The 26,630-nt window shown below is 37.5% G+C and overlaps 1 protein-coding gene across 1 annotated transcript; it reads right to left on the minus strand.

The window, feature by feature from the left end:
* Nucleotides 1-62: 62 nt before the first annotated feature.
* Nucleotides 63-26,342, minus strand: XPOT (exportin for tRNA). The gene is made up of 25 exons (XM_063155136.1): nt 26,215-26,342; nt 22,624-22,757; nt 20,736-20,818; nt 19,606-19,662; nt 18,081-18,150; nt 16,699-16,917; nt 15,936-16,120; nt 15,420-15,588; nt 13,928-14,164; nt 13,594-13,632; nt 11,007-11,069; nt 9,914-10,038; nt 8,894-9,038; nt 8,629-8,748; nt 8,353-8,447; nt 7,524-7,593; nt 7,001-7,239; nt 6,234-6,519; nt 4,826-5,015; nt 3,526-3,642; nt 3,325-3,440; nt 2,775-2,822; nt 1,793-1,864; nt 1,168-1,224; nt 63-696 (listed from the first exon to the last, which is right to left on the minus strand). The coding sequence occupies exons 2-25, from the start codon at nt 22,681-22,683 to the stop codon at nt 670-672; spliced, it is 2,889 nt and encodes a 962-aa protein (XP_063011206.1). The 5' UTR covers nt 22,684-22,757; nt 26,215-26,342; the 3' UTR covers nt 63-669.
* Between the last annotated feature and the right edge of the window lie 288 nt (nt 26,343-26,630).

The following is a 26,630-nucleotide window of genomic DNA, read 5'->3' on the forward strand; positions in this document are numbered from 1 at the left end:
AAGTTTCAAGAATGCTGTAGCTTCTAAAGATTCAGCTGAAATGATTCAGAGAGACTTAGACATTTCACTGCATCAAATTTTATTGTTTTTATAAAAAAAAAAGATAGAACCAGATGCTACTTTTAAGTGAAATCATTTATTACACCAATCTGTTTTATAGGAGGTATATATATATTTTATCATTAAGACAACTTCAATAAAATGACTATCTACAAGAAGGACTTTGATTGTTTTATTTTCATGTCACCATACATGAACAAATGAATTTTATGTCTTATTAAAACATTTTACTCCGTATCAAAAATGTACACATTTTAATAACCATTGCTATGGTCTGAAGGTATTTTTACATTTCATTCATTTAATTTAAAAAATAAGTGTAATTTCCTTGCTGTATGTGTTACAGTGTAAGCTTAACTCATCCTATACATAATAAAAGTTTGTGTATACAGATAATTTTTCATGTTGTCACATACCTTCATGTCTGAGACACAGGTGGGGAATTTGCATTTCTTTTTTGCAGAAGGTTAAAGTACATACTGATGTGAGCACAAAGCAACATTTCTTAAAACAAGACCAGTTTGAATGGCACAAGAGTTAGCATTTTTATAAATTAAGGACCAGAGTTCTGCATTATGGAAACAGGTACATGAGATTCCAGTACTTTCCTTAGGGCTTGGCTCGCTGGAAAAAAACCTGCAAAAAATTATTTTAAAAAAATTAAAATAAAGGAAATGTAAGACATGGAATGCTTGAGGTATAAGAGAATTTGTTTGACAGAGCTATTTTTTGTGTTTAACATACTGGTTAACACATTAAGTTTAAGGGTTTGACTTGTGCTACTTGTTTATGCTCACACCCTCAAAAATTATCTAACACTCTCCACAATTATAGGATCACATTATTGCTTTTTCAGCTATTAAACAAAAGCCACAAGAATATCAAACTACTGAGACAGCAAGGTGCTAAGAATGAGTGACAACTTTATAGATGCAGGTTTTTGTTTGTTCTGTCTTTCCAATTAACTGCTTTGCTCCTTTGAGATTCCCAATAGGAATCTACAGAAAACTACTAAATAATTCAGTATTTTGGTTTTACTCCAAGTCACTACTATGACTGAATGGTATGGAACTAAAAGCTATTGAAAGAAAAAAAAAATCTTTATACCTTTAAGTAATTTTTAAAAACTTTAGCATCAGGCTGCTGAAGTGCTTGACAGAATTCCTGTAGGAAAAAACAAAGAAATAACTAAAAGCAATAACTAAGAAGTAACTCAGGGAAGCAACAAAGCAACCTGAGATACATTCATATGTAAAGCCATTGGTATTCATTTGTATTTTCCCTCATGTACAACTGAAGAAAAGCATGTTATAGATAAAAATTTGTAAAAGGCTATGATAGTCCAAATGCACTCTAGGGTGAAAAACTGTTTGGTGGGTTGTTTTGTTTTTTTGGTTTTTTTTTTCCAAACACAGGATATCTCATTCACTTTTAGCTGAGGGGACAGAAATGGGACTATCTATAAGGATATCTTCAAGTTAAAATTTGCAAATTTTAATTTAAGTAGGAAGATTGCTTAGACAGTTACATGCACTGGAATTTTGTTTTTGCAAGGTACCTTTACAGTATCTTTACTCCTTGTGATAAATTCATCCTATTCTCATACACAATAACTGAGTAAATTTTACTATGAGATGAAAGGAGGTTAACTTTGTAAATATCCATTTCTCTGCATTTAACAATCAATCAAAGTGTTAAAGAGTTTTCCAAGTATTCTTTTAGGAACTCCTACCTGGATTATCTCAGGAGCTACTTGCAAAGAAGGCAAATACTCTTGCTGAAGATACTGAATGCACTCAGGACCCTAAAAAAAAAGCAGTACATATTTTCTTCATGCATTTTTTTTAACAGATGGAAAAATCATAGCCCTATACTGTATGGTGGTCTACATCACCATTTCACAGAAAATTAATGCTTTTCAAATGTTTAACTTATTCTTAGCTGTTAGCACATAAAAAAGATTTCTCAATCTTGGCATTAAAGATTCTACTGCAATTTGGTACCTTTTGTTACACAGAAGAAAAATGCACTAAAAATTGCACTGAAGTAAGAATTACAATGGAGCCAAGCAGTTTGTTACATGTCAACTGTAAGAGATAGTTAATTACGGAGGCAACTCTAATTTCACTGACATTTGGAAGAAATAAAATATCTGGGTATTAGCATCTGCCTACTGCTTCACCATACTACTCCCATTGCAAAATTCAGTAGCCAAGAGAAGATGAGCACAGTACTACTTTTGTAACATTGACTGCAGTGAACCAAGCAATAATAAAATGGAATGTCCAAACCTTCGAGTGAAACAAACATTCTGATTAACAGTTCAGCTTTTGTTTTCTTTACCTATATTTATCAGATAACTTTCAGCACAGGAAGGATTACTGCACAAGCTGGCAGAATACAAACATAATCCAACAGATCTACCAAGGGAAAGTGAATCAACTTTCCAAATTCACATAAGTTACCCTGGAACTAGAACAGCAACAAAGTGAGCAGATTTTTCTCCTTAATGAAGAGTTGGTATTTTGCATTCATTTATCAAGAGGTACAACTACTGGATCCTGTATCCATGCACAGCATTATGATCATTCTGTTATTTTATATAAAAATACAGTAGGAATTCATCCTTGTAAGTATCTAACTTTTGGAAATTGATAAAACCACTAGAAAGAAACATGTGACAGTTATTCCCTATGAAGTACGATGAAGCTTACCCTTTTGAGATGAATTGTTTTTAATGTCACTGCACATTCTGATAAAGCCTGAAATGTAATACAGAGCATTAAACTGTTGCATTGGTCTACTGGTTCACCATTCAAAGCTGAAGAACCTAATGAGACCCCAAACAAGGGCTAGTTCATGCTATTATCCCTTCATTTTCCCCTCACACAATGCCAAGTCTTGACCTTCCAGGTTTTGTTCCACTCATCAGAAAATCAGAAAAGCTTCTGCACAGCTGAATCCAAAATGAACTAGAGAACACACCACTCTGTGTATTTGCTTTCCCTGAACATTAGTTAATAGGTAATGCAGGTCAATGCTAAATACTTTGATCTCCAATTGATTTTGAGCCTAGATAAACTACAGGATGCACCACCACAATATTCAATAATTAATCATACAAATACTTAAGTGTAAAAAAGTCCAGCAAAACCTCAAGGACTTTATTTCTGAGATGACAATCTTTAATCTCCATGGCTATTGTAGGTTTGTTAGCTTCAGTCTGCCTCAGAGGAATGAATGCAAAGAAATCATAATACACACCAGTACTGTCTGAGCATCTGCTAAGTCAAACGTTTGCTTCAAAGGTGCTAAGAAACACGCAGGAACAATGTGCTTGTAGACAAAGTCTGCAAAACCTACTGGTCCATCTTTACCTCCTAAAAAGAAAAAAAATATTTCCAGTTCTATTACTTCTTCATGGGTAGTCGCAGATGGAAAGGAATTCTGGAAAGACATTCTTACCCCAGAGCTCCACCAGCTTAGAAAGAATAATAAAACAAGTCTTCTGTGCAATAGGATCTGGGTAATCCACTGCTCCTTGAATGACAGTGAACAACACACGTTCCACATTCTCTGCACCTTAAACACATTAAAATGAACTTGTTACTTCAAACTGTAGCATAAAATGTTTTGGTACTCATACACTATTTTATATTAATACTGACCTGGAAGATATGCTTCAACTTCAAAATAGCTCTTTTTTGCACAAATCTCAAATATTTTTGGGAAGTTTCCCCTACGATGCAAGACAACTCTTATTTAGGTTAGTTTTTTTTTTTAAGCTTGGAGATTTAAACTGCTCTTCTGGCCTTTAACCCACACAAAGGTGAGGGCAAAAAATTTTGTCCTCTCTACCTAACTTGGAAGTGTTAATTAAAACTCAGCAGCACTGAAGTAAGTTAGCTTATCTTGCAGCCTATGACAAGATATTTTTCAAACATTTAAAATTTCTGTGCTGCATCTATGCTTATTTGTTTGATCTCTTTAAAAATTTCTTGGCCCATCACAACTACCAAGTGCCTCTTTCAAGAAAGCTCTCACTACTTTTTTCTGTCCCAGCAGTATTACTACCATTTTAGGACAGGGAAAAGGAATTCTGAGCTTCACTTACCGCATGAGTCACTTTAAACTTTCTGAAGTCCCTATCCATTTTGATGGAATTTAAATAGAAAGAATCACTTACAGTATCAAGCAACTAGATGTCTGACTTCAAATTCCCACTGTGAAAAATAACTTATTTGCATGTGGCCAGTAAAGGTGGGGAAAACCTGGTAACTACATATACTAAGTCACATGATGCCTTCTACCATAGATAACAAGATAAGGCAACAGTAATAAAAGTTTACAGGATTTACTGATGTGTCTTTCCAAAAATAGAATAAATAGTGGCAGCTGTGAGTGGTGTTGCCCAGCAGTCTGAACACTGCTATACATTGGTATGTAGTGTAGGATCTCCAATTCACCAGACAAGTACAATGATACACGAAGACAGGATACATTGTTCTTGTCTTAACAGGCACAATGATCACATTAAGCTGAAAAGTACAAAAGGAAGACTATGCCTATTATAGCTTGATTTCACAACCTCAAATTCCTGTACAACAGATAATTTGAATCAGGCAAGCTGAACACTACTTCCATGAATCCATTCTATTGTAAGATAGTTAATAGTACTTGCCAGGAACTGGGCTAATAATTTTCTTAAATAAAAGGTGGGTGAGAATAACCATAGTACTATCCTTTGAGAAACTGGATTCCTTACCTTGATTAGCTATGACTTCACTCATTCCACTTCCAGTTACTGTCTGCAGAAAAGCAAAGTAACTCCTCCGTAACATTTGTTTTTCTAAAGCAGCAGACTGGTCATTTTCTTCTGCTGGAAGGAGCAACACCTCAAAAATAGCATGAAGTAGTGGCATAAACATCTGTTGCAGAAAAGGTGAAACCTGTGTCTGTGAAGATCAGAAGAGGGTGTCAGCTCAAAAAGAGAAACTGAACATTAAGAAGTTAAAACTAAAGTCTTGTTAGAATTCTCAGCTTGGATACACTTTTAATGTTAGTAATGTCATATAATTACTTACAACACAGCAAGTTGCATCAAGGTCACCATGAACATTACAGCACCTTGATTACACACCATCTATTTTAAGCCTTTTGCACAAAAATAACTAGTCCTGCCTAGCATCATTTTGTGTAGGAAAAGGTTTTTCAGGATTTTTCATTCTTCTGTTCAGACAGAAAATTTCAAATATCCTGAAATACCATCTCTAAGACATTAAAACTGGCAACAGGTCAGGTTTTATAGAAATTTTCTTTAAGGATTACTAAATATTTCCTACTGACATTACAGAATAAACTTGTCACAACACTTTTAGTGCAAAATACAGCTAAGGGCACTAAATTAATTATGAATTGAAAAACTGAAGGCATGTGCTATTCAGTCACATCAGAATTCTACAAAGAAGCAACTCATATGTTAATTTGTTAATGCTTAAGCAAGATTTTATCTTTTATCCTCTCTTTACTATGCCTTTAAAGTATTTAAGGTGATACTGTAGAAGCTTATTTTACCATGTTACAATAAGAATAGTACTGTATCATACAAACTTAAAACATTACACCTGAACATGGTATTTGTTCCACCTTGCTCCTGTGACTTTTTTATTTTACCTTTCTCATCTTTCAGAGACTATTTTTAATTATCTGTTATCCCAGATATAAGTCTGTATTCCTCCTTACACACATATTTGATACTTCTGTATCTCTATCTTCTGGAAATCTCATTATAAAAGATGAGAATTCACTTCAAAGCTTGTATATTTGTAAGCTAATTTGCAATATTAGCTTAAAACTTCAGCGGAGAACATGAAGTTAATTGTGTCAATAAGAAAAATTTGTGATGCAAGTAGTATTTTAAAATATCAAATCCGAAAAACTTTACACAATATAAACATTTAAGACAAATCAAAGAAAAAAATCAGTCATTTAATCACACTGAGTCCAGCAACATATGACTGTAATCAAAAACAATGTTTCCCAATAGCAGCCTTCAAAATACTATTTTTTGTAGTATTTTTAGGGAGGGTTCTGACACATAACTGTTTTTCTGGAACTAGAAGCAAAGATCTCTCAGCAACACTTTGACCTGAAAAGCTTATGCACTATCATACCTTAAACTTAGCTGTTATTTGGTTTATAAGAGGAATGAATTCTTGAAGATCTTTTGCTTCACAATCTTTAAGCATGTGTTCAGAGGCAGAAGGAATGAAGGGAAGAACTTCCTCCTCTAGGCAAATAATCATGCGGTGAAGGAAAGTGCGGACACCACTTCTCAGAACTTCCTTTTGTAATGGACAACTAAGAGCTGGCAGAAACGTCTGTAAGCAGTCCAGATAAACCTCTGAGCATCCACACTGCTTTACAGTTTGCTTATTGCTGAAAGCCTTGCTGGTCCGGCTGCAAAAGCACACATCAAGTTTTACATAAGCTCCCATTCCAGTACAGTGAAGAAGCAGTAACACAGAACAAGTGCTTTCCAACCCAGGCACTTGATAAACTACAATACTCCATTTTATGAACCAGTGGAAATAATGAACAGAATATTTTCATGTGAAAGAGTATCACTTTGGCAGTTTCTGAGAATTAAATTCTAACAATTTACCAACAACATATGATTCAATTAGCTCCATACAATTCTTTGAGCAAAGAAATACATGCTGATTCATTATGAACTTGTTTAATATTCTCTGTATATACATCTAAAGCAGACTCTTTGAAGGGGACTTTACTTATTTTCTCAGCTATCACAAGAAATTCCACAACCACGGATGACTTTCTAGGTAAATAAATAGAAATCTCAGTCCCTCCTCCCTGTAAAGCCTTTGTATTTCCTTTTTACTCAAACCAGAAACATACAGTGCTACTGTGCTGTACCTACCTAGCAAACCCAACAGCATGATTGAGGCAGTCAGCCAGTGCCATCTGTCTGTCCTCATCTTGTGCCATCATCAGTTTTTCTAACAATACTTTGAACTTCTCCATCAGCGGAGTCAACAAATTCCTCATCAGAACCTGTTTTCTTTCTGCAGAGTATTCACTGTTAACTATTAACACTCCAGCTGTTTCATAAATGAAAAGTTGATCATCACTGCTTAACAGCGCCTGGTAGCCATTTTCCTACAATGGAAGATAACAGGCATAATTGACTAAGTGTCCTCTATCAAGGCTTTATTGCCTTCTATATATACACCCATCTTGACCCTATACTCCCAGAAACCCACATAAGCAAGATGATTACAATTAGGTACAAAAGTAAGGTGTGCAAGTGATCTCATACAAAAAAAGCAGGATAATTATTTGTGCTTAAATGTCTGCATGCTAAGCTTACAATTCAGCAAGTACTCATGCACACTGGTAAGTGCAAGCTTCACTCCTTAAAAAATCCTACTGCAAATACTCACAGGAGGAGAAAGTTCCATCAGGTCTTGTATTCTGTTCAGAACATCTTCAATGAAGGGATTCATTTGCTTACTGAAGTAAAACACAAGTACATAACACTACTTAGAAGCACATTCATTTTCACAGGTTTCAAGATACTTTATGTAAGATGTGAAGTTAGGTGCTAAACTGCCTTCTCCATATACAAATCCCCTATAAATATCAAAGCATTGCTGCAGAAAAATCTGGCTTATAGGTATGATGCCAGTGGTAGGCCAAATAAATACATGGCATAGTAGGAAATAACCATTTCTTTAATTTTTTAAAAATATGCCTCATTTAAGTGAAGTACTTTGAACAGTTGAAAAAATAAAAGCATACTGAAATCTGAGCCATCTCTGAGCTTCTTCTGCCTCTAAATGAAATACATGCCTGTGAAATAAGACCAAAAGGACAGGACTGTTCAACAGATTCATACACTGAGTAAACTTCATCAGTATAAATTCCAAAAGAATTCAAAATTTAGTTAGGGACAGGGAATAGTTACTCTTGAAAGTCTCTAGATCGTCTCACACTCAGCTCTGCTTACTGAGAAAAAGTAGAAAAGGCATTTATGTTGTTGATCAGCTTTAACGTCTGATCAAAATAAACCAGGCATATGTATTCCACTTCTTTGTTCTGAGACAAATATTTCCACTGCTACACCGTGGAACAATGCTGCTAGAGCACTGCTTTGGTATTTTACTTCATTACAGTCCATCTGAAACCTAGGCTGTTCCAATGACAACTGGGACACACAGAAGTGTTGTATGTAGTCATTTCAGTGCCATTGGGATACATTTATTTACTCACTTCAGAGACTTGACAAATCTGGAAAAGAGGTAAGCTGTTCGACTCCGTACTTTGGGACTTGTATGACGAAGACCACGGTGATCTAAAAATGCCATCTGTAATCAATAAAGCATCTCAGTCTTACAGTGTCTAAACAAAGCAGGGGAAAAATGTAATCATTCAACAAGTTAAGAAACCCAGCTTCCTTAGGAACCTTCAGAGAACAGGAAAATTTCTTAAGTCTAAAGAACTTACTAGTTTTCACCTAGTTAAAAATGTAAATGAGACGAAACTTACTAGTACAGTTGGAATGTGCTGAGGTTCAACAGCAAAGAATTTTTCATATCTAACCACTGTTTCAAAAAATTCCAGGGTCACTGATGTGTGTTGATAGGCACTAACACCAGAAGTCACCAGCTACAAATAAAAGCATTAGCAAGTTAGTATCTTAGCTGTTTAGAAAACCTAACTGCAGCATATGCTGGTCATTACAATGAGCCATGAGAACTGAAACATTCTAGGCTTTAGTGGTGCTTTTTAAAAGCTCTCAAGACATGCTTACCGTTCTCATCATGTCTTGTAAAGCTGTAGCTTTAGTAACATCACCAGAGAAATGAGCACCATGAGATACAGGAAGAGCCTCAGCCAACATATACAGCAGCCTTATTGCCACTTCTACTTCCATAAATCGTGTAGTCTGCCAGTTCCTAGGGCAAGAATATGAAGATCGTGTTAGTCTTTAGTACTTTATGAAATAATCACGATTATACCATGGTAATATTTTCTTTTAAACCTTCTTCAGATGCACAGCATAAAAAGAACAGATTTAAACTAAGTAAAACACTGGAAGGCTCAGACAGTTATTCAAGATGCTTCTGAGAGACTTTATCCTCGAAAATACCACCTTCTCATCAGATCACCACCAGCTTTCTTTTGCCAGTTTCCACTTGAAAGCTACAGATTTCTGTTGTGCTTATTTAGATACAAAACACACCTACTATGACACAAGGGCAATCCATTCAGCTTCACATAAGAAGAGACTCAGTTAAGGTACAAGGTAGCCACCAACAATACTGGATTTCTGTTTGTATACACAAAACTCTCCTCCTAGCCAGGGAACTAGTAATGTTTCTTTACTTGGGTGCAGTTTCCAGGATTAGATATAGCTTTTTTTTTTTTTACAAAAATACTTCATTAGATTTTTTCCCCCTCATCCAACTTTGTTTTTCTGATAAAAGTAACACATAATATTTACACCTCAAGGACACTGTTATGAGATGTGGCAAAGTGAACACCTCTGCAAACAGCTGGTGCTGTGTAGGTAAGTGACAAAGATCCAGAAACATCTCTAGGAAAGAAAAGCTGCCATTTAAGGTTACAAAAAGGAAGTTTTCTCTTTCTGAGGGCTGAGTAACAGATGATACAAAGCCGTATTTATCTTTAAGTTGTAATGAGCTCATTCTGTCAACTGACTTCACCTTGCTGCATCACACATTTCACTACATACTGATGGTTTACAAAAGGAAAATTAAACCTAAGCCCAAAAGGCTTCATACAAATCAAGTTATAAACCCCAACTTACTGAAGTGTAGTGTTAAAAACTCTGCGGACAGATGCCAACAGTAATTCTGGCGAAACCTGAGCAAGTCTGTCCAGCAGCAGTTTCAACTGTTTTCTGTACTCCACAAACATTGCTTCATCTTCACCCTACCAAAAAAAAATTCACATCAGTAAAGTCTTTATTTTCATGTTTAAATTCACCCACAACTATTTTAGACAAATACACCTAAAGCAAAAACACGTACATACAAAACCAGTATAGCACACTTAGAGAATGCAATAATGCTCATCCAGGGCTCTTGCAGCATAACAGCAGGCTTCTTTTATGGCTGGATATAGTATGTTGAGAATCACTGCATTCTGTCTAGAAACATACTAAAAAGACTTTCCAAAATGAAAACCAGCCAAAAGTACAAGAAAGAAAATGCCTTTGGCAAAGCCTTATTAATGCAATTCTTAAAAATTGACTCAGTCCTCAAAGACATTCTTTCTTAGCATCTAGCTTAGTTTTTGAATTGGACTGACAACATTTATGATGGACTGGATACAGCTTAAGTTAACCCTTTTAAGACTATTGCTCTCTCAACAGCCTGGGACGAAGTCTGTCCCACATACTCAATCCTTACTGTTGGCTGATAGAGATGTTAAGCATGGAAGGAAAAGGAAATCAAAGACCTTACGCCACCCTTAGCTCATTTTTGCAGAGGTTTGACAGTCTCCAGTAGCACAAGTGGCACTTCTTTTGAGTTTCATTGCACAGTATTTCTCAAGTATTTTTGCAAGACAGAAGTGACATGCAGAAACATGCAAATTTGCACTGAACCTCAACAGCTATGTTTAGTTATCAGCACAGCTGTACTTGGCTTGGAATAGCTCTGTGCAAACACAGCCACAAATATTGTAAACTCAGTTGGCTTGGATATACTTTTACTATATTGTTTTGTCCTATGCAGACATGTCTAGAAGCTTTCCATATAGGAAAAAGCCTCAGCCTATGGAACCTTACTTCCTGCCTTTAAATCTTTAGTCTATGAAAAATACGTATTGTAAGTGTGAGCAAGTTTTACTACATATAATTAAGTTGCATATGTCTGTTTATTACCACAACACAATACCTCATTTTCAAAATTATATTCTTCATCATATGTCAACTTCTTCATAACAGCCAACATGATTGCCTAGGATAAAAACAGAACATTAAGCATAGAAGTAGACAAGTTATAAGAAACAATAGTGAAAAATACTACAGTAAAGAAAACATTGTAGCTAGTGTTATACATTTACAAATATTTTTAATTCTTTTAAACTATTCTTTTCAGAGGTTTAACAAAAGTTAACAGTCCAAATCAAAATAGATGTATTCTATCCAAACAATACACAGATGCTATTCCAGACAGACAGCAAAGACCTTTTGGAGCTCTCAGTCTCTGACAGTATTATCAAGCTTTACTTCCTGCTTGTAATTTGTGCTGCTCAGTTCACATGGAAAACAATCAAGATGACTGAACTAGGCAGAGGAAACTGAAAAGGTTTCAGTTTCAAAATACTATTTTAAAGGGATAAGTCAGCTTAGGTATAACATCAACTTCTCTAATAGTTCATAGTAATTGGTGTGTGTAAAATCCATCTCTATTCAATGATTGTTTTGTCATCTTTAACACAGCTGTTTCAACATTGCTTCAAGAAACAGTCACTATATTGTAGCACCTGTAACTACTATCCATTGCATGTGGTAAATACTTCTGATTTGAGTCTTTTAGTCTAATCATTATCATCAACATCAATAAAATCAATCATTTATAGATTTGGTTTGCCATCCTTAATCCTGCAGAACCAAGTTGCAAAAAACTTCACCTACGCAATCCTTTATACATAAACCATTGTCAAGTCTGGGAGATAGACTGGATCCAGCTGCACCTAGACTTCTCTCTAGAGGAGTTTAGAAAGCAAGGGGCCCCCTTCTGCACCTTGTCACTCAATGGGAAGGTCTCTCTACACTTTGTCCATAACTTGCAGCAGCAAGCTGTCGGACAATTAGAGCAATAAAGTGCAATATAACCTTAGTAGGGACTGCTGGTACATCTTAAAGCAGCTATAAAGGCTTGACCTTAGCTCTATTTAAGTCTGAATGATACAAAATGAAACAAAAAACCTTCTGACAAATAAACCATGATTACTATCTTTCAGTTTAACTGCAAAACCTGAAATTCATCAACACCAAAACAGACCAATGGATTAAACATAAGTTACTGGGGTGAAATTCTTGGTCGTCTTGCAGAAATAGACACCTTGACACTAAGTGTCACCATGACCTGTGAGAAGTGTCTGCTTCTCTGTAAGAAGTGATATTTAAGAATTAAAATAACTGCAAAACCTTAATGCAATACACTTGTAGCCAAAAATGTTTAGAAAGATCTGTCATTCTAAGAACTAAAAATGTGATCCTGCTGATGAGAAAAAACTTTGGAACTTCAGAGGCACAAGAAACAAGCCTCCTTTTTTTCCTGTTCAAATAATGAACAAGTTGAAAGTGTATACTTTAAAATGCAAAACTTTAAAGGAATGCTGCTAAGCACAACATTTAAAGCTTAAGGCAAATAACAATAAGATTTAGACTATTTCCTATTACTTTCTTATTATGAGGTGGATCAAAGAAAAATATTTGTTACAATTGTTTCCCCGTTTAACACAAATCCTCAAGAAGTGCTCAGTAAAATTGAGAAATATTTGCAACAAGAAAATCTCCAGTATGAAAGAAACTTAAACCAACATATTTCAGGGTAGGAATATATTCCAGCTTTCAGTGTCTTAAGTATACTGCAGTAGTAACATTATTTGATCTAGCTGTAACAACAAAAGACAGTCACAAAAATAAAAAGATTATCAAAATTTGCTTTTTGTGTTACCTAAGCCAAATTAAACAGACATTAGACAAAAGGAAATCAAGATACTCTACACTGCAGTTATCCAGATTCAACTTGTCATGTTAGAACAGGTACAGAATTTCATTTTCTTTGTAAAGGAATCAAACCTGTTAGCTGTATGAACTTACGAAATAACTACACCAATCTAACCAGTTCAACATCCAAATCAGTACATCTACACTGGTGCAGACAGGACTGAAAAATCCATATAAGCTTACTACCTCCAAAACTGGACAAGAACTTCATGTTTTATATATAAATTTGAGATTATTGACTTGAGCTAATGTATATTTGATGTAATGTTTAACATATGGCTGCTGATAATTACAATTGTTATCTCTCAATTGTTGCTTCTTTCTTAAGTTTAACTTATATTATTAAGAGTTATATTTATGACAATCCTTCCTAGACTTCTTCCAATCCTTTGGAATAAGGGCAAGTTTTAATAAAAATAAAAACTTGAAGAAACAAGTTTGATTTAAGAATATTCTTTGAACAGTATAGCCTGCAGAGGAGCTTGCCAAGCATATGCTTAAGGATTGTTTGGGAAGACCAGCTCTAGAATAGCTTTCATCCTCATACACAATTCAATATAGGCTTACTATTTAAAGAAACAACTGCAGTGACTTAGCAAAAGATGGAACACACTGTCCTTACTTTTAATTACTGTCACATACACACCGAGGCATGAAAATTAAATATTATTTGTTTCAGCAAAATGAAACATTCTGATCTAATGTGTCCTTGAAGTATAGAATCTGTAGCAAAAAATACCTACCTCTACATTAGCTTTTTGTTGGTCTGAAAGTGCAGAAAGCTGGAAAATAAAATTCAAGCATTATTTTTTTGCATTCTTACTCCTTCATTACTGTCTAAGAGAAAGACTTGCTTTTTTAACAGCCATATGATCTGCCTTCCCCCTTAACACAAGATTTAACTCAACTCCTTCAGATCTCTAAACAACACCACAGAAATAGCATAACCACAGGCAGTGAAGAAACAGAATGCTAATTAGTTAAAAAACCATTTTGCAAGTCAATATGAGACATTCCCACAAAAATAAAATGAAATTATGTCAGAATTGGTGTTAAATTGAAGCCAGATGTATTTACTTGTTTCAGGATGTGAAGGTAGTCGTAACAAAAGCCAATGATGTTAGAAGAGATGTCATCATCTTCATGAATTAGAAGTTGCAACATCAGGGCCACTTTTGCTTCAATAGCTTGTAGAGTGTCTTGAGCACTCTTCATATCACCATTTTTTATCAGTTTAGTCCAACTAGCTATCAATGCTTGCCCCATCCCATTGACCAGCTTAGAAAATCTGGCCAGAAAATCCACATCATCTTCCTGCAAGAAAAGACACCTGATTAAAAATACTAACAGAGCTTATGTTTAAGTAATACAAGATTACAGACTGTACCACCCATGTCTACTATATAGAATTAAACCAACACTTGTAGGCAATTGGTAGTTTCCAGCTAGGAGACAATTGGTTGTTTTCCCCCTGGGAATGGAGAGAGAAAAAAGTTAAAGTAATGCCAGATTTGTGTGCCCTCCATTACACAACAGTAGCTTGCTTCATCTCTTCAGATTTGTTTGTTTCTCTCTTTACAGCAATAAGGTTCAAAATAAAAGCAGCAGCACATGCCTACCATAAATTCTAGGCTGTATAAGAGGAAAATCTTTCTATGGAAAAACTTCAAAGAGTTACCAGCTGCAGTTCACTTCAGAAATACTGATAACAAGTACCTTTCAGTACTGCCTGTTAGAGTGAATTAATATTAAGTATTCCTGGCTTGCTTTGCAGAAATACATTGATCAGAATCGAGAAATACCCCTAAAGCAGCCACCTCAAGAGGACATTTTGGTCTCTGCCATAACTAGACAAAAGTGAAAGAATAACAAGTTTATCTAAGAAAGACCGAGGCAAAATTTATATTAATAGGAAGACAAATTTGACAAAGGTTTCAAAAGAGTTAAAAGCCTTGCAATCTAAGAACTACAGCTTCATAAGGACTGGCTGCTCTTTCTCCACAGCAGGGAGCGAACAGTTGTTCCTTAAACATGGCAACTGCCAGAAAATGTGTGTTTAGTTAGTAGGTACACTTTTCCAGCTTACAGATAAGCATTTCAAGCTTCACGTCTGATGGTGCACACGTGCAAAACAGCATACGTGTCCTTAAGAAAGCTTTTTGCCCTACTTAATTATGCACAGATTTTTTTAGGGTGAGACATTAGATCAGCTATATTGCCTACAATACCTATTACAGAATCATTCAGGAGGGAAGATTCAAGACAAGGAAACACAGAAGCCAAATTAACAGTAAGCACAACAAGCTTTAGGAGAGGAACAGAACAGGGGAGTCACATAATACCCTGCTTCTAGAACCAAACCCTGTGTGTTCAAATTAATAATGAACATTAATAACAAGCTCTTCAATTTAAGCATGAGAAAACTGTAAGAAGTGGTCAGTTTTGATGCAGAAGCACAAGTACTTCCCTCTAATTTATGGACTGTTCTATAATTTTCTGTGCATCAACTTACTTAAAAACTGTCAGAAACCTATGACTCATTCCTATTGTTAAAAATCAGTACACAAACCTGATCAATACTGAAGAGGCCAGCAGACTGCAATACTTGACATAAAGACTCAACCAGCTTTGTTTTATCAATTGGGTCCATTCCCTTATTTACAATTTCAAACAAACAATCACAGGCTTCTTCCCGAAGAACTTCCACAGACATGTGACCTAGCAGCATATTTATAAACCTTCAGAGAAAAAATAGTTCAGCTTTATATATACAAAGTAACATTGTATAGAAGCTTTATATTATTGGTGTGCATATTTACAATGATCTCTTTTTACAATTCTTTTTCTATTGTACTGGCAAAACCCAATATTTTATGCATTTTAAAGAGAACACAGCAAACAGGGTAGTGTTTAGTTTGGCCATTATATCAGCTTGGCTTGCAAAAACAATCACTCTCCTAAAACTCCCAAAACTCCAAAGATGACTTAAAAGTCATCTTTGAAGGACTTTTATATATTTCATTCTGTACAGTCAGCACACTGCCAAAGTGATTTTTGCAAACCCTTTCCATAAAAACCTTCTTACCTTTCATTGGCTATCAGGCTCAAATCTATCCAGGATACATAAGCTCCAACTACTTCAAGGCACTGGCATGTCAACTCTGAGTTATTATATTGATAATTTTGTAAGATTTGGTACCACGACTCCACCAAACTTGGAATGCACTGTTCCCTCATGGTATCTTTTAATAAGGTGTTCCTACGAGCCTCCTATCAATACAGAAAAAGGATAAAATCAGTCCTGTCACAGATCAGCATCTTGTCAAATGAGTAGCATTTTTGTATCCAGATGCCAGACATCTTGTGTCATAGAAAGATAAATCAGAAACCCAAAGAGAATGTTTCTTTCCTTTCCAACAAATAAAACCAAAATAGCCTAAGTTTTCCCTTTTATTATCCACAGTGCCTGAAAATTGAAAGAAAAGTCAGAAAAAGAAGAGCGGTCTTCTAAATCATTAAATGGACTTTTCTAAGGGGTTAGGACCCCTAAAAACATGCACTAGAAAACATTAACATTTAAAAATGAGTCAGTCTAGCATTACACTGGCAAACCTGGTTGATCAATTTTTGTTTGCAAGCTTCCAAGCAAAAAAAAATTAGCTGAAAAGTATGAAATCATCAAAAGCATTAAACAACAAAGCTAAACATAATATTTTGAATTTAAACCACCTAATATGTCTAAGGCAGAGCTGCCACAGGAAAAAAGCATATCTAAAAACCTTCTGCTCTAACTAAAGTAAGAGAACTTTAAATTTTAAAACAAGTGTTCATGCAAAATAATAACTTGCCTCTGATGTATGAACAACATCCCGGTCCACCAGCTCAGCATCAACAGCCATCAGGATTCTGAGGTACATATCCACACCTCGTGGATTAAGGTCAACTACTGACAGAATGTCAAAAAAAAACTTGGGCCATTTTGTGAGATATTCAGTAACAAAAAGCAATGCAAAGACTTGTGCTGCTTTGTTGCGAATAAAAGTCTTCTCAGGCTGGGGATTCAGCATCTGGTAGAAACAAGACATTTCATTTGTAAATTCTCAATAAATTAGAGAAGAATCCTACAGGTTTGTTGATCTCTCTGTAGTAGTTAATATACTACCTCTCTTCCTGGCCTAGACCAATAAATAAACCCTTACATTTCCAAGGAATTTGAAGGAAAATTGGGCAAAGTGTCCTGCAATAGGGAATACACTCCTAAGACTTTCATTCAGTACCAAGACAAAGTGTCTTCCATAAATGCCTCCCATGCAAAACCACCACAACTACTCAAAGACTAAATGATCATTTGCCACTTTGGTGAAAGCTACAGTGCTCCTGTAGCTAGCTTGTGCCTGTGTTAGATGTTAGTGCAATAGAAAGTTAGTGTTCCTACAAACAGAAAGGGAAGTTCCTAACTCTAAGGGGGAAAAAAAAATCCGCCACTACCAATCTCCTCTCCTTTTCCTTTCAGAAACTCCTAAACAGAACAGTTTGCCACAAAGAGAAGAGCAATTTAATCCACTTGAAAATCATCTGTTGTTTTTAAAGTTGTATTACACTCAATTTCCTACTGTTAAGTTTTCTTCACGGCAACTATGTTAATCTTTGGTGCAGAAGTGCAATGGACGCTATATAATGGCAGCTGTGGGCAAACCAGTGGATACTTCTGCTGACTGCAAACTCCTGGGTGGGGCCGATACTACAAGTTTGGCTACAGTAACTAATCCACAAGAAAGAATAGTTCATACTCTGCCACAGTACTAACATGGTTTATCACAGAGGAGTGATAAACATCTGCCAGCACTCCAAGCAGACAGGAGTTCACTCAGCAGGGTCTTAGAAAAATAATTTGCAGGCCTGGTTTTCCTCCAGACACTCAAGAACATCAGGAATCTGTATTAAGCCTCTCTAAAGGGGAACTTTTAATACACCTTATTTCACACATAATAAATTAAACCACAATCATTATCTGATGCAAGAATTATCTATTCAATACTAAATTCAGGTATGGACTTCTTTACAACACTCGATTTAAAAGTTTCTCACAAACCTTTAACAATCAGATACCAATTATCTTCAGGAAGCCATCTTTATACTCAAACAACAGATTAAACATTTAGTCCACACTCGATGCCCTATGTTAGTCTAAAAGCCTAACATGTAAGACTGCAGTGAAGAACACACATACCTGTGCTTGCAGCCATGTTATGAGTGTTTCCCTAATTAGCTGCTGCTGGACTTCAGTAAGTTCAGAGTATCTGAAACAAAAAATACTGAGGTCAAAATACAACTGTGCTTCATGGCAAGCACCAACACTCAGCAAAGCAAAAACTCTTTTATATGGTATGTAATGCTCCACATGAATGTAAATGAAAAGTTTCTAGGACAGCAATTTACAAAGCTATTTGCATGTTAAAATTCTGACTCAAAGGCAAAGATAATAAAAAACATTTTACCCATAGTAATGCATCACATTTTGAGGCATTACTGCGTCCTATATTGGAGTAGAAGCTTGAAATTTTGCAGGAAGGCTGCTCTATTAGGGGCAGGACATATGACCCTGATAAAAATAAACATTTCAGCACAGGCCAAAGGGAGAAGGAAGAGACATCTGTATATGCCTGAACTTGTTCACTACACATTGAAGACTATCACTATTGAGTACAAGAGGTCCTTCACTGATCTGACCTACACTACATTTACTATCAGCCTTATGTCAAAAAACCCAAGGAAGTAATTCTGCCTTATGTCGTACATAGAGTCCTGGCAAACTGTCACATTATATCCAGCCCACCTCAAAAACCAGTCATATCCCTGCTAGGACTAGTGAGGCTGAGAATACTCTACTGCAAACAGAGTTAGCTATTGGCTTGTAGAGTCTTTAATAGGAATGACTGCTGAATGGGACTCCAGTGTTCCAGTCACAGCCAACTATTCATTAAAGAGAAGAAAAAAAACACCCCACTGAAAATGTTGAAAGAAAATAAGCACCAGGAAACAAGAGCAAGCATAGTGCAGGAAGCAGGTCACAGGAATGAAACAAGCAGAGAAAACTAGACAGTGAGGTAAAATTGGGTAAATAAAGTGTTTAACATTTGCACTCATATCAAACTGTAAAAATCAGTCACAAAATACATCTATATCCTATCTAAGTTCCTGACCAGTTCAGTGTATCACAAGCAATGATATTCAAAGATTCCATGATGCTCAATTCCAGATCAAGGGAGCCCAAAGTGAGAAAAAATACAGTTCTGTGCAATGACATTCATATTATTAAAAGTATTTTTCCCTAGAGTCATGGTTCTATGAAACCACCACTCAGTGAAAAGACTACTTTCTCAACATCTCTGCCATGGCCATTGAATGAATAGGGCTCTGTCTGAAGTCCAGGACTCAGTACAGAGCACAGCTGCAAAAATCAGTGAGAGTACAGAGTAAGGCCCAAATCTCCAGACAGGGATAGCTAAGTTTCAAGCAGTCCTTGCTCACTGGGTCTGCATTGGGCCACAGATGTGTTAGACTAGCTGAGAGCACAGCATGCTGCTCAAAACCTCTCCAAGGAAAAGGGAAAGAAATACAAGACAGCTCTCTGCACCAGACTACAGACACCTCATCAATCACAACTAGGGAACAAATACTGTTTCATTAGCAAGCAGAATAAAAAGGGACAATTAAACAGATGTATATGGATGGTGTCAAGTAAAATTACTCACTTGAACTTAACTTGATGTTCTAGAACTTGAAAGCAGAAGAACTTTATGTGATCATCACTAGAAAAGAAAATTCTGTTACTGGAAGCAATAAAGTTCACATTTCTGTGAAGAAAAAAGTTCCTCAAATATTACAATCAGATTGCCCCTTTGCCACCAGACAAAAACCAAACCTGCTGCTATTGTTACTTCAAAGTAAAAATGACAAATAGTGGAGCAGTCAATCTAGTAGAAACAAGCAACTGTTAAGCTAATATTTATGTTTGATACTAGTCTTTTTTTCTACAGCCACCGGTTTGTTATGGTTTGATTTCAGTATTGAATAAACAAAACTACAATGCCTACAGTATCCTGCCCTTACAAAAATCTGTCAGGCTTCAATAGTATGTTTGAGGCCCACTACTACGCTAAGTGCAAATTGTACTCTGCATCTTAAAAATCAAAGGTAAAGACAAACTGGGGTGTAGATTAAGCATAGACATTCCACACACTCTGTTATCCACACTGCTTTTTCATCTTATTATCTAAAACTTGCAACAACCATAATGAATATTTTAAAGATTATAATTTCTAATCTTATGTGGTTTTAATTACTGCACATTCTGATGGAGTCAGTAGTTTTGATAAATCATTTACAAAAAAGCATTCCTATAAACTACTGCTATTATTCAGGAGATATGCACCCCTCAATTTCTTTCCAAATTGAATTATTCCATAAAGCAGTGACAACCTAGTATTTTTGATGTAAATACACAACTATGTGCAAAAATAGTGGTGATTACACACTCTATGCATGTTGAAAAATGGGATGGCCTAGTCCATAGAACTGGGGCAAGGAACTACTTATGATATTACAGCATATAAAGTCTATAGTCTCACAGGGGGCAATTCTCAGCACTTTTCCTCAGAATTTCAAAACCTAGCAGTCTTTGGGCTCCTAAATTACTATGGAGTTTGATTTATACATTGCTCCTGGTTGAAAGGCATTATACAGAGGCCACAGATCACTATGATACTAAAACTAGTACAAAGACATATTAACATTCAACAATTTAGTTTGCCTATTATGCTGCTCAGCTAAATCAGACCCACACATATTACTAACGACAATAAGAAATTATTAGTTACATTACCTGTATATGCTCTGAGCTAAGGCTTCTGCACAGACTTGCCAAGCATCCTGAGATATCTTGAGCTGCTCAAAGTAGGCTAGTGCCTGCAAAAATCAAAGTAAGTTACACTTTAAAAAGAACAAAGCACATAGCAATACATCTCATTCACACTTTCCCTTGTATTTAAACAACTGTTCTTCAAAACACCAACACTATTTGGATACACTCCAGTAGCTCCCTAATCACCTTAACACTGAGCAGGCTTTTTTCCAAATGCTAGTATCATAGGTACCCATTTCCACTTCACATTCAACACAAAGACTTTTGTAACTTGAATATGGAAGTCATAGAATCAGAAGTGTTGAGGTTAGATGGAACTCCAGAGACACATTTAGAGCAGGGCAGCTTGCTCAGGGCCTTTCCATTTAGGGGGAAGTTCACATCCAAGTTACAATTCCTTCCACACATTCTAAAGAAGTGGTAGTTTAGATTTTTCACTGAAAACATTTCCCTGTTTTGTTGCACCACTTTGCTTGTATTCAAGGCTCCAAGCTCAAAAAACATTCAAAAACTAACCACCTGGACAACTGTCAGTATATGAATGTTCTACAGAAATTGAGAAAACCTCTACCAAATGTTAAATAATCATGTTACTTATCAGGACTCCTAAGCAGCTTTTGACAACAGTTAATTTCACTTACTTGCTTTAAGGCTCAGTGTGGCCTGTAATACAGAACAGTAAAGCAAGTTTTGAAGCAGAAATTAGATTAACAACATTATTTCAATTCTATGAATGCATGTATTTAAAAGGGGGTTTGGCTGTTGTATATTTTTAGGGGCTGCTTTTTGCATTAGTTCATAAAGATTTCCATTAACCATAGTCATCTTCCAAAGTATTTATTCAGAACTAAGTCCTAAAATAAGAATTCACTTCCTGTAGTTAGTACTAGTGATTTCCTTATTCTTAATGCATGATTTTACTAGAAATGGTTTGATACTACCCTTATGTCACATTTGACATGACTGTGGAAAAGGCAGGTCCCCTTCTGCTATGAAATATTTAAAAACTCAGCAGACTGCATAGTCAAAAGGTCAAATTTAAAAGCTTCCAATTTTAGTGATATTTTATTGACAGATCACTAAAGATTAGCTATATCCATCCTTTAAAAAGGACAAATCCCCAGAACCAACATATTTAACAGGCTACTTAGCAAACCTGTAACTGTTCTAAACATTCCAGGATCTGTTTTACCAACACAAAACCATGGTATTAACATCCTCATTCCTGGAAGATTTTACTAGAAGTTATCTTGTAGACGGTTAAATCAACATGGTAATCATTTAGCAGAGATAATTACTCAATAAATAGCTATATAAATAATTATGTCTTTTCATAGGATCATCTCTTATGCAGTAAATGTTACCCACATATCATGATTACTTTCTTAACCTACTTTACAATTACACAAGCTTCACTACAATTAAATCCACATATTTCATTAAAATGACACTAAACCTATTAAGATGATAGTTAAAAACATCTAAGAATCAACAGGCTAATTTCAAGCAAACTGTTTTTTGTGGCTGATTTTCATTCTATGAGAATCTATGTAAGGAGTTGAGCAACAAGTACAAAGAACTGAAAAAAACTAAAACAGTCAGAGTCCAGAAAATTAAATTCTATGCATGTTAAATGAAATCAAACTGAAATGTAAGAGAATTGATAATACATATCCCTCAGCTTACATGTTTGCAACATGACTTGGCTTTGTACTCGCCACCACAAATCCTACGCATTTGGCTCAAAGAACAAACTCAACAAACCCCCAGCAGCCCATGAAAACATTTGATTTTTTGCACTGCAATACCATCTCCAGTTATCAGAGAGAAGAGGAAATTAATTACATACTCTTTGTCTGAAGTCTGCATCAGCATTTGGGTTGAGCCCTAAAAGGGCTTGTTCATCCATGTCTATTGCTATATTCGTTGTTTCCTGCTCCTAACTGCTTTGCCCACTGCTTCTGGAGGGCAAAATACCATCATCTGCAAATACAGAAAGAGAAATTTTATTTGCTCAGCAGAACAAGTAAAATTAAAACCTGGACAGCAACAATCACACAAGGTGGCCCACAAACCTCAAAGAATGTACTCCAACTAAACATGAATGCTACAGTACAAATTCTAAGTCCTTTAATCAACTTTTCACAGTAGTGTATTTAGTACTGAATAAGGGAACTTTAAAGTCTCCATATATTTCAGTGCTCTTGAAAAGAGAACTTGGTTAACAGGAAGATGGCATTATGTATAGTATTCAGCTGAAAGGCCTAAATACAAATTTCAAGCATGCAGAAGTTTCAGCAAGACACAACATAAGCCCAAATCTACTCCTTAAATGAAAGGCCACTGTTTTTTTCCCTACCCCAAACCTAACTACAAAAAAACCCAAAAAAGAATCTCTACTCAACTCCAATATAGATAAGATGCTTCATACACCCACTTATGAAGTATTTCCAGTGGTGGGGGCAAAGTCATTAGGAGGTCTTTCTTCTACAGCAAGCACATGCAAGTGTCTTAGAAATTAAGCACAAAACACACCATACTAAGTTGTTAACAAAAGTTTTCTGTTCCTACCAATGGGTGCTTATTCACTAGCAATGATTTTTATTCAGAAAACTCAGTGTAAAATTAACAATTGAGCTAGAAAAACGTTCTAAAGATGGCATGCTGCTATGGGCTGTTCTGCACTGCTCGAGTAAAACACAGAGAATTTAAAAAATTAAAACTTCTCTGTCAAATCACAGGGTGCTGTAAAATAACAAGAGGGGACAAAAATCCATCTGTCCTTCAGTTCTCTGCCCCACGTCCCCCACCCATGGTAACATAGTTAATTAGGCCTGAAATCAGGCCTGGTTATGTAAGCATGTAGGAGGCAGGGGAAAGGAAGAGACAAGAGGAAGAGATAAAATACAAAGGAGCTGTGGTTCCAAGCTGCCTACATACCCATAGGTAGAACTTCTAATTTCTTAGTATTGTGTCTCGTGCAAGCTCTACTGTTCACCCTCCCCCACGGGAAGAAAGGTGGCACAGTGACAAGCAACAGCAAGCAGAACTGAAAAGGAGAGCCCAAAATTTAACGTGGTAACAGACTTTTATAGAAAAGTCAAGACAGAATACACTATGCATAATGAAAAGCAATTTAATAAGTAAAACTGAGTTCATACAAAAAAATTTGCAGGTTTTGGCAGTACAGAAACCAGAAAGTCTGGAACAAAGTGATGACTCCTGGCAAAGGAGGCCTCACAGACTGCCTTAGTCACTGTGATCCCCCTCAGGGGCAGAACCTTTGGGGATTAAACTGCTGTGCTCAGACTTCTCCCTCTGCAGCCCCAGCCCCCAATCTGTTTTCCCCACAATCAACACCTAGAAAAGACAGACTGAAAAAAGGTAAAATACTGTAGGGGGAAATGAATTTTTGTATTGCATCCTGTGATTGGGGTCTGGTCCAGAGTTACACAACTATTTAATATACAGAGACTGTTTTTGCATATTTACCTGCTGGTATCAGTACATTTTTATCTTTTGGGCAGATGATTTATACCTCGGTGACAAATTTCACTAATTAAAATAACGTGACTCAAACATGTATTCCCTTCCTTCGTTATTGCTAACAGCAATACCAAACTGTTCTCCTGATTTTCTAAATGCCTCATGAGTGCATTTAAAATTTCAACTTCTATCATACAGACTTCTCAGATTCATCTTGACTAGCCAGCTCTAAAAGACAATTAATGAGATAAAATATTCGAATGAGCCTCTTGAGAAAACTAATAAAATAGCTTTTCTTGCCTCATGGTTTTACTTAAGCAGGTAGCTCTTCTGCCACGCGTCTACTTAACCAGCCAGTTACACTTCAAAAGCAAAACTGAACTGTGATTTTAGTAGTACTAAGAATTCACAAAATTCACTTGGCTATAACATCAAATATGTCATTAAAGCAAGTTTTATTTATAAAAAACAATAGATAATGTTAATAGTTAATATGCAGCTGTGCAGAAAGTATTGTCTTACTTACTTAGACATTATTTTTTGTTGAGCAGTACAGCATGACAGGTGGCAAGCTCATCTTACAGTAATTAGAAGGCTGCAGTTCCTTACCAGCAAAGTCATACAGGTATGTCACATCAAAATAATTTACTCCTTTTCCCCTACTAAATACTTAAAAGCACATTTGACAGTAAAGACTGTTTTCATAGTGTAAAGGAGGCAGAAAAACAAAAAAATTCAACCCACTTCAATTGGGCAAGACTCCCCAATGAGCAACACAGACGTGGCCAAAGTGTGTAACTTCAATCCAGATATACCCCAATAATGGAAGCATTCAAAGCATTTTAACTACAGATGCTAACCACGGGAACAATCAGCAATTATAAAAAGCTTCATGTTCACCAGTCATTTTAAGTATTTACAAGATGCGGTAACACAGGGGGAGCCAGTGGTGCGCCTCATTTGAATTTCCTCAAGTTTTCTCTCTAATAAAACAAAGACTTTAAAATTCATCCTTTATAGTCTTTTTTGCGGTTTTGCTTGCCGCAAACCTTGGGCATATTTACAGCCTCTTTGGGCTCAAGACCCTTTACACTGACCTAACAGGCGGTTAAAGCCAACAACTGTGTAACTACTGCTACTTCGACAACTTTTCAACTGGACTAGAAAAGTTTTTCTCTCTGGAAGTGACATTAGGTCTTAGTTTCAGGCACAATTTTACCGGCAGGAACTCCGGTAAGGATCGAGGTCTCCTTGCCCCCTCCCCAGGCGCGGTCAGAGCCCGGTCTCCGGTGGCCGGGGAGAGCCAGCAGCGCTCGGCAGCGCAGCCGGCCCGGGCGCTCGGGCATTCACCGCGTTCAGCTCCGCGGCACAGCCACCGGCCTGGCCTTAAACCGGCCTGGCCTTAAACCGGCCTGGCCTTAAACCGGCCCGGCGCCGTCCCGGGCCGCAGGCAGGGACCCAGCACCCGCACCGGGGAACGGCCGCTCCGACCACGCCGCGACCAGCGGAATATGGAAGTGCGGCGAGGTCCCTCCCTCCGTCCCCTCACGCTGCCGTCCTACGATTTCTTCCTTCCCCCACCAGAACCATAGCGGATGGACAGCCACCGAGGCGGCAGCTCCCGCGAACAGAACCGCACCACAGACTACAGCGTGCATTAGCAGAAAAAAAGCACAGATATTTTTCGTGGCACCCGCAGGGCGGGACCGGCGGGGCCCGGTCGGCTGCAGCCCCCGCTGTTCCCCAGCAGCTGGGCCAGGCGGACGCGACGGTGCCTCCCCCCCTTTCCCGGAGCCTCTCGGCTGGTGGGGAGGCGGCCCCGGGCTGAGGAAACCGGCCGGGGGACTCGCAGGAGCCCGCAGGCGCCGCCAGCTCAGCCCACACTGCCCCTTCCCCCCCGGGCTGAGTCACCCGCTCCGCGTGTCGCGTCCTGCCCGCGTCCCCCCGCCGGTACCTTCCCGGTCAGTGCTCCATCGCCGCCGGCTCCTGCCCACCCCCACAGCTCCGCAACCGCCACGAGCACAGGGAGCAGGCCGGGCCAGGCTGCGCCGCCTCGGCTGGCGGCGGGAGGAGGAGGAGGAGAAGACCAAGCAGGACCACCCCTCTCCGCCAAGCCGGCCGGCCGCGAGGCACGCCGGGATGTACGCCGGCCGCGAGGCAGCCTGGGAGTCGTAGTCCCACCCCCCCCTCAGTACGGCCAGCACCGCTGTAAAACCGGCCGAAGCGGTGAAATAAACCAGGGTTGTCCCGTGCCGCCACCGAACTGCCTGCAGTGTCTGGAAATAGTGCCGTGTCAGCGGCGGCGGGGCGGGGCTCGGCCGCCGGTGCGAGTTCTGCAGTAGCGGCCGGAGCGACCGTCTTGCGGACGTG

Source organism: Melospiza melodia, chromosome 4 (assembly GCF_035770615.1).
Source record: "Melospiza melodia melodia isolate bMelMel2 chromosome 4, bMelMel2.pri, whole genome shotgun sequence".
NCBI classification, from domain to species: Eukaryota; Metazoa; Chordata; class Aves; order Passeriformes; family Passerellidae; genus Melospiza; species Melospiza melodia.